The sequence below is a fragment of the Melanostigma gelatinosum genome (genome assembly GCF_949748355.1).
Source record: "Melanostigma gelatinosum genome assembly, chromosome: 18".
Lineage (NCBI taxonomy): Eukaryota > Metazoa > Chordata > Actinopteri > Perciformes > Zoarcidae > Melanostigma > Melanostigma gelatinosum.
The window spans coordinates 7,211,758-7,230,395 of NC_136651.1; the positions used below are offsets into that span (position 1 = coordinate 7,211,758).

At 42.7% G+C, this 18,638-nt stretch overlaps 2 protein-coding genes across 5 annotated transcripts; one reads left to right on the plus strand and one right to left on the minus strand.

Moving 5' to 3' along the window:
- fam78ab (family with sequence similarity 78 member Ab) lies at window positions 1-10,443 on the minus strand. 4 transcript variants are annotated; one of them, XM_079289484.1, is made up of 3 exons: window positions 9,925-10,443; window positions 8,831-9,134; window positions 1-4,947 (listed from the first exon to the last, which is right to left on the minus strand). In XM_079289484.1, exons 2-3 carry the CDS (start codon window positions 9,091-9,093, stop codon window positions 4,422-4,424), a joined length of 789 nt encoding a protein of 262 aa, XP_079145610.1. In that variant the 5' UTR covers window positions 9,094-9,134; window positions 9,925-10,443; the 3' UTR covers window positions 1-4,421. The 4 variants fall into 4 exon arrangements, with proteins under 4 accessions (XP_079145610.1, XP_079145612.1, XP_079145611.1 ...); XM_079289486.1 differs by having other exon boundaries at window positions 8,831-9,078; window positions 9,219-10,443; XM_079289485.1 differs by having other exon boundaries at window positions 9,219-10,443.
- A 909-nt stretch (window positions 10,444-11,352) lies between these two features.
- LOC306792775 (inactive phospholipid phosphatase 7-like) lies at window positions 11,353-18,367 on the plus strand. Its single transcript, XM_079290075.1, has 3 exons — window positions 11,353-11,421; window positions 11,576-12,326; window positions 14,986-18,367. The coding sequence occupies exons 2-3, from the start codon at window positions 11,840-11,842 to the stop codon at window positions 15,372-15,374; spliced, it is 876 nt and encodes a 291-aa protein (XP_079146201.1). The 5' UTR covers window positions 11,353-11,421; window positions 11,576-11,839; the 3' UTR covers window positions 15,375-18,367.
- The last annotated feature ends 271 nt before the right edge of the window (window positions 18,368-18,638 follow it).

Genomic DNA, 18,638 nt, shown 5'->3' on the forward strand with positions numbered 1-18,638 from the left:
TTGTACATTTTATTAATTCATGAAAAAGACCTTTTTATATATTCATTTTTTTCTGGGTTTGTTTCCCCAGTGTTGTGCATTTTCACAGTTTTCAATATTTGCCAGAACTGACCCATTTTCAAGTATTGGTGTAAAAGTCAAAGCTGAACAGAAGTACACAAACTGCTTTAACTATTTCAGTGCTGTATATGCGGAAAACAAACCAAACAAAAATGAGAAAACATACAAAGTCGCTGATTGTGTCTTCTGTGCTACATCTGGGGTTGTGTTCCAACCACGGGGACTGTGTTGATTTTGTTTTTTGAAGGAAAACGGCAAGATGAACTTTTCAATTTCATGGGATAGAACCACAAGTCAAAGTCAGAAAATGAAGGCAGGCGATGGCGATTGTGAACTTGGGATGTCTTATTGGTTTAAATGAAAGGGTTTATTGATTCACTGATGATTCGTGGGGAGTTCAGTAGCTACATGACGATCAGAAGCAAAGGTAGCAGCCCTTCCCTTTCATCCACTTGGCTCAGCCCTACAAGCAGAACACACCGCAACAAAGAATCTTCCACATGGCTACATTTTGCATTTGTAATGTTTCTCAGGAAATACAAATTATGCACGACGCATTGAATGACCAGAAACAACTGAAAACAGGCCTGGTATTGAATGCCAAGAGTTCATGAGTTACTCTGTCCCACTGCATAGTTTTGGCTTTGTCCAATTTTGGCACCCTTGGCCCTCCATACGGCAAACAAACAATGTGCCATTTTGTTTTTCTGTGGCTTATTTAAGGAAGCACATAAAGCATTTATGAAGTTCTTCTGTTATGTTCACATAAAATACACATCAACACATCCAAACAGATTCAGACACACACACACACACACACACAGAAGACATTTCGTGCCCTTATCCTACAATATATGCTGTTGATAGTTGACAGGCACCCACTCAATGACCTCTATACTTCCATTTCTCTTTCACATCAAAGCATGAATCACTCCCTGATTATTAGTAAACAGGTGTGTTTGTGCATATGGCTTTGTAGCATGTGCATGTGTTCAGACGGTCCACGTGCACGGCTAATTGAATGAGTTCTCACTGCCAATGTCCTGCTGTGACAATCAGATACCACACCTGGCCTGCTCCTTCCCCCCAGGGTGTGTGTGTGTGTGTGTGTGTGTGTGCGTGTGCATGTGCATGTGAGCGGGCAAGCTCTGTCCCTGTTTTATGACAAGGACGTAACCTTTCATGCACTGTGTTTGTGTGAGAGAGAGAATCATGACTCAACAGCAGAAGCACATGAGTGGAACTCCTCATCCCGCCTAAGTCCCTCCAATGGGATTTAACACACACACACACACACACACACGTGCATGTTGTGAGGGCGGGAAACATCTGCGTGTCAAGGTTTAATAACATTAAATGTAGTCCAGCTCAGGTACTATCCACGGTGTCCATGGGTCATTGCAAGACATGACGACGTATGTATGCTATACGTCAGGCGAGAGGTCGCCGAGTTTATAACATGAGCTTTCTCTGCTGCATTCAAAACAAACCGCCAATTGAAATAACTTGTGCTTGAAATCCAAGTTGGGCTTGGTAAATGTCACTGTTATTTCAGGCCGGCTATAATGTCTAAATGGATTTAATTTGTTGACACCCTTCATATTCATTCCCCCGCCGCCGCTCGACTGTCTGCAGGACATTTTCGGACTTTGACAGCTCGCCTCACCCAAAGACTTTGACCCTGACCTTTGCTGTTTGGCCTCACTTAAACCTCAACCATGACTTTATCCGGCCATTGCGTTGCATGACACCGACTCGGTACAGTTCAGCCCATCTAGGGCATGCAAGTGTGTCACTGCAGATCTAATTATGACAGCAATCCCCCAACAGCCTCTTACTTCCCTTCTCCCTGCGACCCAGCCTGGAGCAAAGGCTACCGCGGTTGAGCCGAGCAGGAGTGTCTCCATGTAGCCATGTGTAAGCTTCAAATGTAGTTCTGATGTGAACAAAGCAGTTCAGTTTGTGGCATCAAGTGGACATCGGGAGTTGATGTTTGAGCTCTGGTTCAGCTGAGCTCTCAATATTGCACGTTAAATATGAAGCTAGAGCCAGGACACGCTTAGCTTAGCATAAAGCATTGAAACACCAACTGATTCCCCCTTTTTCTAGCCTCGTTAAGCTAAGCTAACTGCCGGCTGGAGCTTCGTATTTAGCTTACACACGTGAGAGTGGAATCAATCTTCTCCTCTAATTTTCTGCAAGAAAGTGATGAAGCATATTCCCCAAAATGTCAAGTTGTTCCTTGGTAGAAATATTGGCCAAATCATCGTACTTGCCTGATGAGTTAATTCACAAAATAATATTGTTTTGTGCAGTTAAATGTACATAATGTCCTAAAAAAAACACAAACCCTGTACCGAGTTTGAGGGATAAAGGCTTTGTACAGTTGCTCGTGAGGAGACGCTGATGAACTGAAATAGCAGCAGCTTACTGATCTTTGTGAAATACATGAGCAGGTGAGACTTGCACGTAAATTATTTCTTTGGTTTCAGACACAGAACTTGGTCAGAGCAGTGAGCTTGCAAGATGTTTGTAACATCTGAAAGTGAAAAACTGGCCATTAATAGAAAAAGAAACGTACAGAGCTCATTAACAGATTCTAAACGCTTATGTGTGCATAAATAACTTTATACCCATATTTTGGCTTCTCTCTCTGCTTTTAAGTGTTTGGAGTTTGCAGCTGATGCACTTTTCAGAGATTAACAGCCAAACAGGCATCATCTAATTTAATGTTGGTGTCTGTAGCTGACCAGAGCTCTTTCTCTATGCGTGTTTGTGCCTGGCGGTGAAATAAAGGGAGAGAAACCCCCACGTTTCTGCAGCGAGAGCTACAACTGGCAGGGCAGAGAAGTGGGTCATCTATATGCCAACCGAGCAGTCAGGATCAAACTCGCATGCCTCGTGCTCTGCTCTTCGGCCTCGACAACAGACCAAACGAAACGAGAGAAAGAAGAGGGGAAGTCCGGGGGAGGAAGAACTCTGGGGCAGGTGAGGATTACAGATGACCGAGGGTGAGGGACAAAACCCCCGTTAACATGAGAGACATGTTTTGAGTTTTAATATTACAGAAAGAAAAGGGGTGTTATTGTTTTGAAGGAGGGCAATAACTACATATAAAAGTGTATAAGATTGTCAAGACTGACAGCCCAGCAAGTATCCTGCTGTTTTCATTCTCCAGTTATCAAGTCCCCAGTTATTTCTCCTGTCTGTGGCTGCTTATGAATCAAAGTATTGATTGTTCAACGTGAGCAATGCAAACACAGTTACTCACTGTGGCCAGACAGGACGGATGCTACGAGAGAAGGGAAGGAAGTGAGAAGAGGGGCCCTGAGATGGAGTGATACAGAGAAAGGAAAAGAAGTGTTCTGATGTTGAAAGCAACAAACAGAATGAAGTGAATTGAATGAGGTTAGCTGAGGAGCGCCATTGAGTACTTTGTGCTCAAGTTGTTGTTGCGCGTTATTGTGTTGAGTGCCATTGACGAGGGTTGGCTTCACTGCTGTTCTCTGGTATCAGTACAGAGCTTCACTTCTGTTGCATAACGCACTTGAAACACAACGCGTTCGTCGGGTTGTATAACTGTGTCGACGCATAATGCTGGTTTGTACTCGTGAGACAATACAGCTGTCGTGTAAATGCGACTGAACATAAAAGCCTTCAGACCCGGGTCTTCTTCTGTGGTGTCATCCCTGTTCTAAACCCACACATTCCAGCACCAACATGTCTGGAAGAGACTGGACGATTGAGCAAAACTACTGCATTGCACTGTGTTTAAGGCGGAAAAAAGTTTGCAATGGGAAGCAATGTAAACTTAAGGCAGCATGGATTGAATGTCTTGCATGTTTTTTTAAAAAAGTCCTAAAATCTAGTGTGTCACCCAATGCAACAACAAACACAATTAAATGCACTTTTCCCAGCCCATAAATAAAAACACAACTGGTATTCATACACAAGGTTTGTGCTTATCCATGCGTGTAGCATGTGTGCAGACATGGTCACGTAAATACTTAAATCCAGCCACACTCACAAACCCCATATCACTTGGCCCAAAACAGCCAACATATAAAAACTGAAATGAAAAAACAAAAGAAATTCTTTTGTTCTTCATTTTTGCAATGATTTCATTTAGCACAGTGCGACCGGACCCAGTTTGAAGGTAGAATGGTTGCAGTTTGTTCACTCCAGTGTTCAAGCCACCCCCCCCCAACCTCAGAGCAACAACTGGTCTTCTTCTCAGAGGTGGTTTCGTTTGCCCGTTTTTCTCTCTGTGAGAGCTGGTGACGAGCAGGAACAAAAGAAAGAGAAGAAATAAGAGATGATACGGTTCAGGTATCCAAGGCCAGTCTGGTCAGTGAAGCAGGTCAGTATTTGGGTGGGATCACCACCATGGGGTCACCATTCTTTGGCCGCCACATCAGCACCTGGGCGTCATTGGCGTTGGGCTTGACCATGGCGTTAGAGGAGATGGGCTCATTCTTGCCCAGGATCTTGGGCTGTTCCTGGGCCACGGGCTCGTTCAGAGCAGCCCTGTGACCCAGAGGCTTCTCTGGGTCCACTTGGATGTGAAGCCGCATCCTCCAGCGGATTGTCTGCAGCACAAGTGTCTCTGAGGTGGCCTGGTTGATGGCCACCAGCCACGTCGTAAAGCTCTGGTCGCGGCGGATGCTGCTAAGCTGAGGCACGTTGCTGTCGCTGACGGGCACGCCCCAGGTCACGCTGGGGTAAAAATTGTCATTCATACTAACAGTGAACTTAGTGTCCTTCTTGGTGGGGCCTATCACAGTGCAGGTCTCCGTGGTGTTGCCGTACCACGGGTAGTTCACCCCATCCGAGTCGCTGATGGCCTGGATTTTGCCATCACGCAGGTCGGGGAGCTCCCAACTCGACCTGGAGGTTAAAAGTCACAGATGAGGATTTACCCAGAAATGGAGCTTATGTGGCTGTTGTGATTAAAGGACAATTGCACTTTACTATAAATTTGGTCTAGTTATAGTTTTGGTCATCATGTCTACCGGTTATAATAACTGACGGGGCAAGAAACACGAGCGAACAACAAACAACCTGTTTTTTATTCAAACCACTTCCTTCGGAAGCGAGCATTGGTGAAATGTATGATATGGCGTCATTGCACAACTGTATGCACACACAAGTGCAGGAAGCCGAAGTTAAATCAGGAAATTGTAAACTGACATGGATGTTTGAAACTGTTAGTTTGATAAAAATAATTTAAATCTGATGTCATCATTTCTGTTGCTGATATGAATCATGGCCAGAAAGTACAAAAATAAGAGTTGTAACAAACCAGAATTATCCTTTAAGTTTATCTCTGGCGCACTAAACCAAACCAAAAGGATTCCTCGCGTAAAACGCTCTCCAGTCTAATCCTCTCTGTATAATAGAGGATCATTTGCATCTTAACAGTGTGACAAGTCTCCTTCTTGCTATCGTTACCAACAACACACGACAGACACAAGGAGTTGACACAGTTGGATCTTCTAGAACTGCAGAGGAAAAACAGAATGCAAGAATAAAATACTGTGACACACACAGCGGGCGGCACTGAACGGCTCAAGTGACCTGACACCTCTGTTCTGTCCGTCTATGGATTTTCTGCCCGCAGCAGGAATAAGATTATACCTTTCATTCATCGAGGCCGAGGATCAGCAGGAGGGACGAGATAACAGTGTGATCACCAGCCACATGACTTCCTGCCTGCTTGGCCCGGTCTCACATTCTGATTTATGTATTCACCCAGGGGGTGAGATGAGCATGTTATGCATGATAAAAGCTGGCCCTTGTGTGTGTGTGTGTGTGTGTGTGTGTGTGCGCGTACAGTTCTGTTCTTAAAAAAAAACATATCACTTGATCCTCTCAACGGATGCCTCCAAAACAATTTGCAGTAATTCTCCATTTTGTCAGGAACTCAGACGACAGTTTAACAGTGAACACATCAAGCGGAGCCGACTGCACACAGGTGCGATGGGGAGTCGTCCCCCCCGCTGAGGAACTGTATGAGTGGAGAAAGCGTTGCAGAGACGTGGCTCACTTCCTGTTTTTTGTCTTCACTGCCTGCTTCGTCACAGCGAAATGGTCTGACATAAGTGTTGTGAGTGTTTGTGACAGAACCGCAATGAAAAAACAGTCACTCAATATATATATATATATATATATATATATATATATATATATATATATATATATATATATATATATATATATATATATATATTCATATATGTATATTCAACTGCATCACATTGTTATTGCAAATGTTGCAATGCACTCGAGCACAGTGATTCCCAACCAGGGGTACTCAGCTCAGGGAGTAGGCTACTACTGCAGCTGCCAGGGGGTACTTGGAATGATCGTGGATTATGATTTGGCAAAACAATATATATATATATCCACAGATTGATTGAGCTATAACACCTGAGCACCACATGTTGTGCCTGAGAGTGTGTGCAAACTAGATAGCAAGAGAGCAGTCTAAACAGTTAGCGAAAAGTAATGGATGGCTGAAATAGATCGCAAACATTTAAAGGACAATAAAGAGTTTAAAGGGTTAGCTACACATATTGTGGTTGGAATAGTTCGCCAAAGAACGGATAAATGGTTGATTCGTCCAGCTTCAACCACTGGTAGTACTTTGTAAACTTGACCAGCCTAAATGAAACACTGAAAGTTCAATTGTACAAAATACATATATTTTTTAACAATATCCCCTTTTATATAGTTGATAGTCTTAAATAACATCCAGTTTAAAATCAAATGAACACATCTGGAACATGACAGCTCATTTCCTGTTTCTGCAACATTTGCTGCAGCATTCATTTGCATGTTGCAAGCAAATGGTTTCGAGTATCACAATTCTGTTGGTGAGGCACAATGACAGATGGCGAAGATTGGACCAACTTTGTAGGAGTAGAAATTAAGAAAATAGGGTGCCAATGCAGTTAATGAATCAATTACAGCATGCGTAAGCCTCCCCACCTGTGTGTGTGTGTGTCGTGTAGACTACCACACGGCTCTACCAAGAATATTGGCAGGAAGTTCCGCCTGAAATATGAAAGTCTCGCCTTCACGTTCATTTTAAGAAACATTAGAGCGAATGCAAATCCTATCAAACTGTTACAACAGATGCACACTCGCTTCTTTTTTAGTTTCACTTCTGCCACAGCTCCTATTTTTAGCACCTTGACATTTTTTAAAAAGAACATAAAGTATAGGTGGCCTTAATGTGGTTGTGAAGTTTAACGACTTTAATACCGGGGTATGCGATGACATAGAACGTAAATGTTTTAAGTGTGACGGATACAGAATGTAGATGTTGGTGATCAGTCGTTTTTGTCTAGGTGGGTTGTCTGTATTTATCATTGTGCTGACATGATTTTGGAGAATGCTCTCTCTTAATTGTGTATTGTTTGGACAGAAAATGTCGTGCCTTTGGAGCTTTGTTCCTATCAGCACATATACTTACACACTACTTTGCAGCCCGTTTGTTTGTAGTTAATACAATATTTAAAGGAATCTTTCACACCTTGAAAGATGAGAGAAACTTTAAAAGTCACACACACACACACACACACACACACACACACGTAGGACTATACTGGGTTTGGGGTGTTGGGGAGGGGACTGTGTCTCTAATCTTAGACGTGCAGCTGCAACGTCTACAGCTAAAGCATGTTCTGGGTACATGTCAGCTTGTCGTTGCCCACTACAGGATATAACAATGCTACTTTTCTAACATTTGTGTACCACTATCGCACACACACATACACACTCTCACTTTGAAAAAAGAGGAGAAAGAAAGGGACAGAGAATGAGAAAGAGGCCTATTATCTGTGTCATGAGCATTTTTTCTGAAAGCTGATTTTGCCCATGTTTGTCACGGCTAATGCAAGATAACTGTGGTGACAAGTGCCCTGCTCTCATATCTGTCAGCTTTTGAAGTAGCCTGCAGGCCTGCAGCCACAGGCGCACATGAAGATAGCTCAGCTACTGATTGAACATTAAAGTTCACTTTCAGACAGTTCAATTTATTTTACTTAACTCTCTGAATACAGATATTAATGTGTAATATGTTGATTGCACGGCACAGACTGATGCTGGCGTTCCACTGGGCAACTCAGATGCAACATAGACAAGTTTCACTAGAATATTTCCATTGAACAATGTGTTCAGAATGATGTCTAATACAAAAACAGGAACGCCAACACACTCACAATGACTCTTTCTTTGGCCATAGGTGCCTCATGTGCTTGAGTTCAAATAATCTGTGTAGTTCTCTATTTTTGGGAGATCTCTCCAAACGTGTCTCGTGTTTTAATCAGAGTTTGGTGGTACAAACAAATATATTTGGTACTATTTTGATAATAGATTCATCGTGTCAGTCATTTTTCAAGAATATTTTTTCCTCTTTCTCAGGTTCCAGCAGGAGTTGCTGCTGCTCTTTGTCATATTTGATAGTAATATGAGTACATTTCAAGATGTCTCCTTGGCTCTGAGAAGTTTTGACTGGCATTTCTTCAAAAATATTTTACATTTCATGGAACAAAAAAGTAACTAATTGATAGAAGCAGAACAATTCTGAATTGTGGAAGAGGCGACAGTTGCAGCAAATGAACCTAACCGAGCTTTAATGGCTTTATTCATTCAGTTATAATTCTCCTTAAAATAATATTTGTCATTATTGCCTGGTCCATGAGTCTCAACCAAATGTGCTCAACACATGCGCATCACCTAACCATCACCTAATGATGATACTCACATCCCCTTGTTTCCATACGTATTGTAGAACTCCATGTGGTTACAGGATTGAATCCAGCCAATGGTCCATGTCTCTTTACCGGCTACTGGCGGCACTAGGACCCGGGCATAAGCTCGGAAGTGCGGTGTCCTGTAGCGCAGGACCACGCTGGATGACTCGTCGATGCTGGTAGGGTTGGGGTCGATGGAAGTGTTCACCTCCACGACGATGATACTGTCTCGGAAACTCTTGGGCTTACACCTGATACTCTGGATACAGCCCATTGCATTAAATAGCAACACAATCCACAACAACGTCCAGAGGTCTGGAGAAGAAGAAAGACGCATGGAAACAGCAAGAAAATCACCACAGGTGGTTCCACATCATGTTTTCCAGAAAAAAAGCTTACCAGATTGAAAAGTGCTTATTCACAGCAGACTGTCTCAGAAAGCCATGCATCTTTGATGCAAAAACTACTTTCAGAAAAGAAAAAGAAGACAGGCCTAGGAAATCTTCACATTTGTTGAGCGCATGCTTTCCGGTGCGTAAACGCAACTTCATCAAACAAGTGCAGGTAACTTTCCTTTATCCGTGCACTGCTGTTTTCATGCTGCCAAGTTACAAGGCATCGCCTTCTCAATGCGCTTTTATCACATAAGGACTTGACCTTTTTTGGCGACATGCATCCATTGGAAAGATGCGCGTAAAAGGTTCAGGTTAATTATGAGCTAAATAATGAACAAATACTATAATGTTACATCTTGGCGTCATGTTCTGTTTTGTGTGGTTCTTTACGTCACTACCAGCTCATCGCTGGACCATTCAAAGGCCAATGCTCTCTGTCCAGCTGGTGACAGGAATCATAATCAAAAATGTTGTGCAGGACAGTGCACGCGCGGACAGTTACAAACGACTAATGGCAGCGCAGGGGTGGTGCTCATACTATGTGGAGCAGCCTTATGTCCCTTTAATCCGCAATAGCCTCAATTCCTCACAATAAAAAGTGTAATTTAACGATGGAAGCGCGTTACACTGAACGATTTTATACACGTGCGGATTAACGGCTCGTGCAGTCTATTTTTGGCTGACAAAAATAACATGCAAAAAAAGTCTACCTATAAAACAGTGCACTGGAAAGTGTCCAGTGTCTAGCAGGGTGAAATCCTGGAGAAATTCAGAGTGAACGGCGGCACACACAGTTTCTTCGGTCCGAGAGGTAATTCCGTTATCTCCTTCACAGTCGCTCCCGTTATTTGCAGCTGCAAATTATTTCACCGTCCCACAGACAGAGGTAGCCTTTCCACAAGCATTGCAATCGAGTCGCGTTTCATCCACGCGACATACAAAGGACACCGCCGGGTCAACTTTATCACCCATTTCACCGGATCCATTCTTCCATTTTACAAAATAAATAAAAACAGCATATAATGCCTCGAAAGGGAGAAAAAAAAAATGCCAGCTGTCACATAGTTGGACCGAGCCGGCAGTTGCAGCCCTGTCTGTGATGGGATGCAGTTCAGCCGAAATTCCTGCACAAGCTGTCATTTCTCCGTGCTCGTCCCATCGCTGCCACGGCAGGTTCACCCCGCTACGTCTATTTCAGCTGCCTGGGAAGCAGCTTTATAAGTATCGTTGAGGCGACACTTCCGCTCTGGGTTGCAGGCATGCTGGGAAATGTAGGCGCAGGGGATTTCAGCCTGATACAATTATTAAGTATTTTAACAGTTCACCTCAAACCACCTTCTAGGCCTTTGTGTGATGTCGAAAATTACATTTTGTCCCTTTACACGTTATAATGTTTTTATTAATAATAATCATGTATTATCATTATTAAAGGTTATAGTATTTGTGTAGTAGTGGCATTTGTTTACTAACTTTATCACATTCATTTAAATAATTAACCTGGGGATACACAATAATATGAACTTGTGCATAATTATGTATTTTATTTATGTTATAAACAATGTTTATATGTAATGTAATATTCAACTGTAATTGCCATCAACATTCATGCCAATGAAGTTTATTTGAAGTTTGTTTATTTCGGGGCAGGCTGGATATGTCTGTGATGGGTTATGATAAGTAAGAAATAATCTATGATATATGGTCTCACGATCATATTTTGATTATGTGGTGTGATTTTATTTTTTTATTAGCTTTTTGTTTGGGAGCATTGCAACACTTTGGCAATCCCCCCCCCTCTCTCTCTCTGTCTCTCTCTCTCTCTCTCTCTCTGTCTCTCTCTCTCTCTCTCTCTCGCTCTCTCTCTCTCTCGCTCAATAAAGCTGACATCACAATAGGGTGCTCCTCGGTCCTGCTACTGTCTGTTTAAGCACCTTGGACAACTCCGCTCCACAGCAGGGAGCACTGCAGAGGTGGAATCGGGTTTATGCGTAAACTACGTAAAATCCGCACGGAAGTACCGAATGCTGCACTGTGGGGATGTTGTGCTGACGGTTAACCGTTTCAGGGTTTTGCCCGCGTCGCTTCATGCTAGACCCCGCCCCCCCCCCCCCCCCCGCCCCCCATCTCTCCTCGCCGCCAGGATATCAGAGGTGTTATGGAGGCAGATTTAGAGTGATGCGTTGTGCTTCGTATTCATCCTTCGCTTGGTAAGACGACACCGTGTGTTGCGTATTTCTTGCACATTTCCGACGCGGAGGCTGTTGTCAGCAGTACGCGCAGTAAAAGCACCTGTTTACCGTGTGATTGCCATGCTGTGGCGTAACGAGACGCTCATGTTGTTATTTTATCTCCATGCTGTAGATCGGGTTTCACTGGATTGGCCGAGGCGAATGCCATTCAATCTCACCCAGCGTGCATGGGCTGCGGTATAAACAGCATGGCCATCGCACAGTCCAGTGATTCTAAATATATATATTAAGGCCACAGGAGGGGGAGGACTTGTGTAGGGGGGTTTATCCTGGGACGTTTCGCTGTCGTGGTGAACTCGCACCACTTGAATCATCTTCCGGAGATTGACAATCGGCTGTTGCGCCCACAGAGGAGAGCTTGGCCCTATCCAAAACAATGCCCTCGAGTTACAATGTGAGATCCAGGGCGCGGGAGAGAAACAGCGTCCTGAGCAGACCGGAGTTCGTATCCCTGAACCAGCCTCCCCGCGGTGGAGTCGTCGGCGGCGGCGGCGGCGGCGGTGCTGGCGGCCCCTCCGAGAGCAGAGGCGGCGCAAGGCGACCGGGTCAAAACAAGCACCAAACAAGCCAGCCGAGTGAAGAGCCTGCCGATAATGGCACCAAAATGCCAGAGGAAGACTGCATGCAGCTGAACCCTTCATTCAAGGGGATAGCGATTAACTCTCTCCTCGCCATCGACATCTGCCTTTCCAAGCGCATGGGGGCGTGCGCCAACACGTCCTCCTCCTGGGGAGGCTGCCGCTCCATGGTGGGCATGTTGGCCCTCACGGGGCACGGCATCACGTGGATCATTGGCACGATCGTGTGCCTGACGAGGAGTAACACTCTGGCAGGGCAAGAGGTGCTGGTCAACCTGCTGCTTGGTAAATGCCACACCACACTCACCATCTAACCAGCTCCAAAACTTTCAGTAGCAGTTCGGTACCCAGAATGCACCGCACAAGAGAAGCAAGCCACTAGAATGGCATGCGCTCACAACCTTCTTTCCCTTTTCTGGGTGAAGCTATAATTCACTTTCTGTCTTTGGCCTGTGAAATCAGCCAGCTGTGTCAACCTCCACTGTGTTGTAACTGCAAAGAAATGCTCCAGCCATACAGTAACATACATTTTAACAAGGGTTCACAAGTTGCATTTTGAATGATTAATATATCTTTTGTTTTGTATATATATAGATCTTGGGATTAAAAACGGGTCTCCACAACATGAACACCTACAAATTGTACTTATAACTGACTTATTACTGCTCTATAAAGTATCAATGAATGTATTATTTACCATTGTAAAGCCATTGGCTAAAATGTTTAAATATAAGGTATGGCTTGTTAGAAAGTGGTACCAGTTTGTGTTTTCAAACTCAGACACTTAATGATACAAAAATAGTCCTTGTGCATCATTCTGATTGGCACGTTATACACATTGTGATGATTGTCCCTCAGCAACAGAGAAGAGAAGAAAAATCAGCTAAATCCAGACTTTGCAAGAAGAACAAGCCAGAACGTCAACATTTTTGTTCAGGAAAGTCACTATGATGTATTAAAGGGGAGGGATTTAATATTTTTCCTGGTGTTGATGCAACTTGTTATGAGTTACACCGTACCAATATGTACTGTAACAATAGATGCCATCCATCAAGTACTGACTCAAAATGACAAATATGTCCAAAGTATTTTCTGCAGAGTTGCATCCGATTGTACACAAACACATGCACAGTCTGGGACCAAACACATTTTAATGACAAAAGGGGCAGGATACAAATCTCCTGGCTGTGGCTACTTTAAGCTCCGATTGGACGCCAGTAAATCTCTGGATTTAGGAGACTGTTGCATTGTGTTTGGGACATTGTTCAGCCCCAAATGCGTGTTCATTATTTGTCGCTCCAGGATCATTTCTAGTCTATTGAGGTCTGTCTGGAGAAAATCTACGAACATGCTGAACAGTGGTGGGGAATTAATATTTAACGCTGACTGAAATTCAGTTTTGTTTTCACCGAACAGGGAAGTAATCAGCCCAGACTGGACTGTCAGGTTTGGTTTAATTCAGTCCACAGCCATCAGCGTATAAACTGCAGTGCAGAAATATTTCCCATACAGTGTTTTGAAATGACTGGGACTGTCTACAAGACGACTGAACATGTCCGAGACTCCCGAAGCAGACCTTGACTGTGCAGCAGATGTTCTCATCTTTATCAACCGAGGTGTAGCTCTGCTTTGGTTTCTTCTTCTTCTTCTTCTTCTTCTTCTTCTTCTTCTTCTTCTTCTTCTTCTTCTTCTTCTTCTTCTTCTTCTTCTTCTTCTTCTGTGTAACTTAGTTACTCCATATAGATATATTCATTCAAAAAGGGAACATTTAGCCAACGAGTAGATGCTTCAGGTATGCAGATGTGATTGCGACATAATCCATGACATCGCTATCGTTGCTTCTCCAGATGAGATCAGATAAGTGAGTCCGGTGTACTCCGATGCCCAGCTCCTTGTACTGTATTTGAGGGATGATGACAGTAACAAGCAGACATGACATCACACAGCTGTTGTCTTTAAGTCATTTTTCATTGTGCTCTATGGAACAGATAGGTTAGCATTATATTTCGAGTGGCTTTCTATTGTCAAAAGAATCCAGCAATACAACAATAATTGAAGTGGCTGTAATCAATATTTGTATTTTAACGACGGACCACGTGACTCTTTGTACGTGAAAGTTGACTGTAGCCAAGAACACTGAAGAACATAAATCCTGTGAAGCTGTGAAGAAGTTACACGATCAGCAAGTTTTTCGAACACAACCAGGACTTTTTAGGGGGGGGGGGGGAAACTGCAAAAATGAAAACCAGAATTTTGATCAATAATCCCCATCTTCATACTATGAAGTATCAGTCAGTTGAAGGGCACCACACACAGGCTTGAATTTACAGCTGATAAAATTCATGATCATTGCTTGACTCACCTCACCTGGGCCCTGCAGCAAAGTCCTCACTCACATCTCACCGCTTTCATTGTCTGCTTCGCTTATGTCCTGAACAGTTATTACTTTTTTAACTCGCCTCTTCCTCTGGCATTTAGATTTCTCTTCCACCCCACTAGCCTGCCTTTATTTTGCGCGTGGCTGGTTGAGTGTGCATAAAGATGGCAGGCTTGAACAGAAGTTAAAGACAGCAATGGTAGGGATATTTTTGGGAGTGCCATGGAGCTATAAAAAGCATCTGCAAATGTCCGGTATGTGGACTCAAAGCAAATGCTAGACGGTATTGTATGCCTTACTGGTTATTCTTGGTCACCAAGACATATGTTTACAGATGTACTATAGTTGTTTTCTGCTTTATTTGAAGACAGCGAGTCCACTGAGGCAGTTTGTTACTCTTAGATGCTAATTATCTGTACAATACCCTTATCACCATTGTTCTGTCCTGTATTGTTGACAGATTTATCAAAAGTCAGAGTCTTAATCTTTCACCACTGGAATTGTCTAGGTTATAGCATTTCATACTTTTTTTTTTAGCCTATTTAATCACTCCTTTTTTCCCCACAGCCCTCATTGTTGACATCCTGACGGTGGCTGGAGTCCAGAGGCTGGTGAAGCGCAAAGGACCTTGGGAGATGGCGCCGAGCTTCTTGGACTGCATCGCCATGGACCTCTACTCCTTCCCCGCTGCTCATGCCAGCCGGGCCGCCATGGTCTCCAAGTTCCTGCTGTCTCACCTGGTCCTGGCTGTGCCGCTACGCATCCTGCTGGTGCTGTGGGCCCTCCTGGTGGGTGTGTCCCGGGTGCTGCTGGGGAAACACCACCTAACTGATATGGTGTGTGGCTTTGCGCTGGGCATGCTCCACTTTAGCTTGATGGAGACGGTGTGGCTCTCATCAAGCACCTGTCAGAATATTATTTCCATCAGCACGCTCAGCTGGAGCCCCTTTTTCTGAGCTTTTGATAGAAGGCTATGCTTGCACACAAGGCTTATTTGATACACTAACCTCACAATGTCAAGGACTTAGCTCTGATGGAGTTATTTTTGTAAAGGTTTGAAGTTCTTATCGCAGGGTGTGAACAGAGAAGCATTCATATTTAGGAATCAGATGCTGGCTTGCATGTAACACGACAGGCAAGACATCACGAAACCTTCATAATGCTTCACAAACCCGAGTAGCTTCAGTCAAACCTACGAAAATGCAGCTCTACTGCTCCTTAACATTAATTAAGTGCTAACCATAAAAGGAGAATTAAGACAACGGCAAACTCACAATGATTTGGCGATAGGATTTCTGAAGATTTCTTTCCTTGTTGTTTTTTCAATTCGTGATTCTCATGCAGTATGAAAGCTGAAACCATTTATCCATAACTGAACCCCTTTCTATTCAACAAATCCTCTCTTGAGTCTCTGTGCCGCTTCCTCTTTGCCATCTTACTTCCTTTTTACGTCCTCCTTCCCTGCTATCTCTTCCTCTTTTCTCATTTGTTTTGAATATTCACGTTTTTCTTTTTGGAACAGTGATATAATTAAACTACGTTGAACACTGAATAGTTTGGTCTGAGGCTATAATATTGGATGTAACACAAACATATTTAAAGTGGATGTTGCTTGGATATTCCACATTCTTCCTTCCTTGGCATGACTGTTATGTTTGTATATTTCTGATGGGAATATGAACTTTTTTGGATGCCACTGATTTCAGCTGCTCGTGTAAAACAAATGTCACACTTGTGCAGAATTGATTATTTTTCTCAAGTATCATTTCCTTAAAATGTGCCATTTATGCTTTAATGAGTTTAATGTTTTTTTTATCGCAGATATTTCTCTTCAGCTCTTTCATTTCAGGCTGCTGCAGTCAGCACATCAGCCTAACAGATGCTTATGTATGGTCAATGATGCTGATTCTGTGCCCCACAAAACAACTGAAGCGTGTGTGTGTGCGCGTGTGCGTGCGTGTGTGTGCGTGCATGCATGTGTCTGTGTGTGTGTGTGTGTGTGTGTGTGTGTGTGAATATTGGCAAACAAAGTAAAAAATTTTGGTTTTTGGTTGCAAACGTTTTTTAGTTTAGTTTGCGTAGTTCTGTCCAGGGATCTGTATTTCATGTTTGTACTTTTTCCAGCATTAATAAAAATGAGGCGGGCTGTCAGTAAAACGTGGATGCCTGTGTTTTTTATAATATTTTTGTTTGATTTTATTTTCATTTTCAGGGTGAACGGTGTAGGTGTGTGGTGTTGTCATGCATCTGTTCACCTGCAATACTCGATACAATACACGGTTTTACAAATGTCTTTTGGGTGAATCTGTGTGCGAGGTACAATGAGGAAAACATAATTTGTTAAATGTTAATGAATCAGCTGAATGCTAAAGGAAGCTTAACTGCTTTATTAGGCGGCTTTCCGCAACAAATTGTTTTGATCGCTTCAATAGTCACATGGACTGTTAAGAATCACATGCTGGACTACTTGGTCAGCAAAAGAATAAAGAAGTATGACACCCAAAGTCATGAGACAGCTCTGACATGCGGCTGTGGAAAACAAAAGGGAAAATGATTGCTGCAAAAAAAAAAAATCCTACTTGTTATACACAAAACAAGCCAATGGAAATGGTTAAAAGCATTACATCCTTACATCAACCTAAAAAAGAACTGTGAAGATCCTCTATTGCATCTCTGCACTTGCAGTGCAACTGTGAAGCCGAAAGAGTGCTCTGTTCAGTATGCAAAGGGTTTCACTTGACATGAAGCTTAAGTGCTTTTATCAACAGTGTTTCAGCCTTTGTCTCATGATTGCCTGCTAACTGCATGCACATCATTTTAGACCAAATCGTTTATTTGACTGGGAGAGCAAACATGAATGTATCGATGCAACAATATTTCTGAATGTCATTAAGTCTGTGTCTCTTCACAGCCTTTAACTCCAGTTTCCTGTCACACAACTCTTACCACAGAAAACACAGGAAACAAGGGCAATGCAATGTTCTGTGCCCTGAAACGGTTCAAATAGCAGGAACAGAAACTGCTTAAAAAACATCTGGCAGAGTCAGAGGGGACAGAGATTCAGCAGTCAAAGATTTGTGTTTGTTACCTGATTATGTGTGTGCATTGTTAGACATCAGAACAAGTTGTGACCACCTACAACTATCAAGGCATCACAAATAATCAAAGCCTTTCTTTCAAATGTCATATTGATTCTCTTTTAAGGACCTTCTGTGTCTCAATGACATTACCTGCCTAAAAATAACAACACAAAAAGCGTCACCATATTAGAGCTTGTCCCAGTACATGGTTGTTTGATTTTACACCCAAATCAAGGCTATACAACCCTGCATATAATACCCAAAATATCCCTGTGGGTAAGAGCTGATAGTGCTTGCAGGTCTGTTTCTGCACTGACTCAACAGATGCCACACTTCCTGCTGCTGTGTCTTGATGCTCTGTTTGTGTCATGCTCTGAGGAAACATTATCAGTTCCCAGGTGCCACTGACCTTTGTGTATGCTGCAAGACAAGTGCTCCCTCTAGAGGGCTCTGCCTGTCTTGGCTGTTATGAGCACTGGCAATGCTGTGGAAAGATCTTGTTTTTACTTACGTATAACAGACGCTGATCTTTGAATATCAGCCAATCGAGTAAAAATGCAGGATACAGAGAAAAAAAATCATTAAATTCCATTTCAATGAAATGTAATCATTGAATCTGTTGGTCTAGATTTGAATGCTCCGCATCTCTGTTTCATGCTCATTTCCTAATTTCATCCCTTAATTTATCTTTTTTCCTGCTGTCAGTGGTGAGAAAATTAGTAATTAAGTAGACAAATGAAAAGCTAGAATAAAGATAATATTGTTTTTCCTTTTCCTTTTTTTGATGGAAATATTTCAACTGACTAAAAAGCTCATTTTCTGTCGGAGATCAGTCATAATAGTAAAAAGAGTCAGTCACACCTGGAATAAAAACACAGCTATATTATGATTAAAAACTGTCTTGCATTTCAGAGTTAATTTCAATATACATTTAAGATGTATTGTCAACATATATTTTAATGTATTCTGCACACATCTTTTTTTTAATTGTTATAAAATATTATAAAGTCTATTTTCTTTTGCTGTTTGCCTTTATTCGAAAGTGATCAGGACAGAGGTAGAGGGGTAGAAATGCAGAAACGACCATGTACATGGGGTGCCAGATGTTATTTATTACAGTTAATAGCAATAGCCTACTCT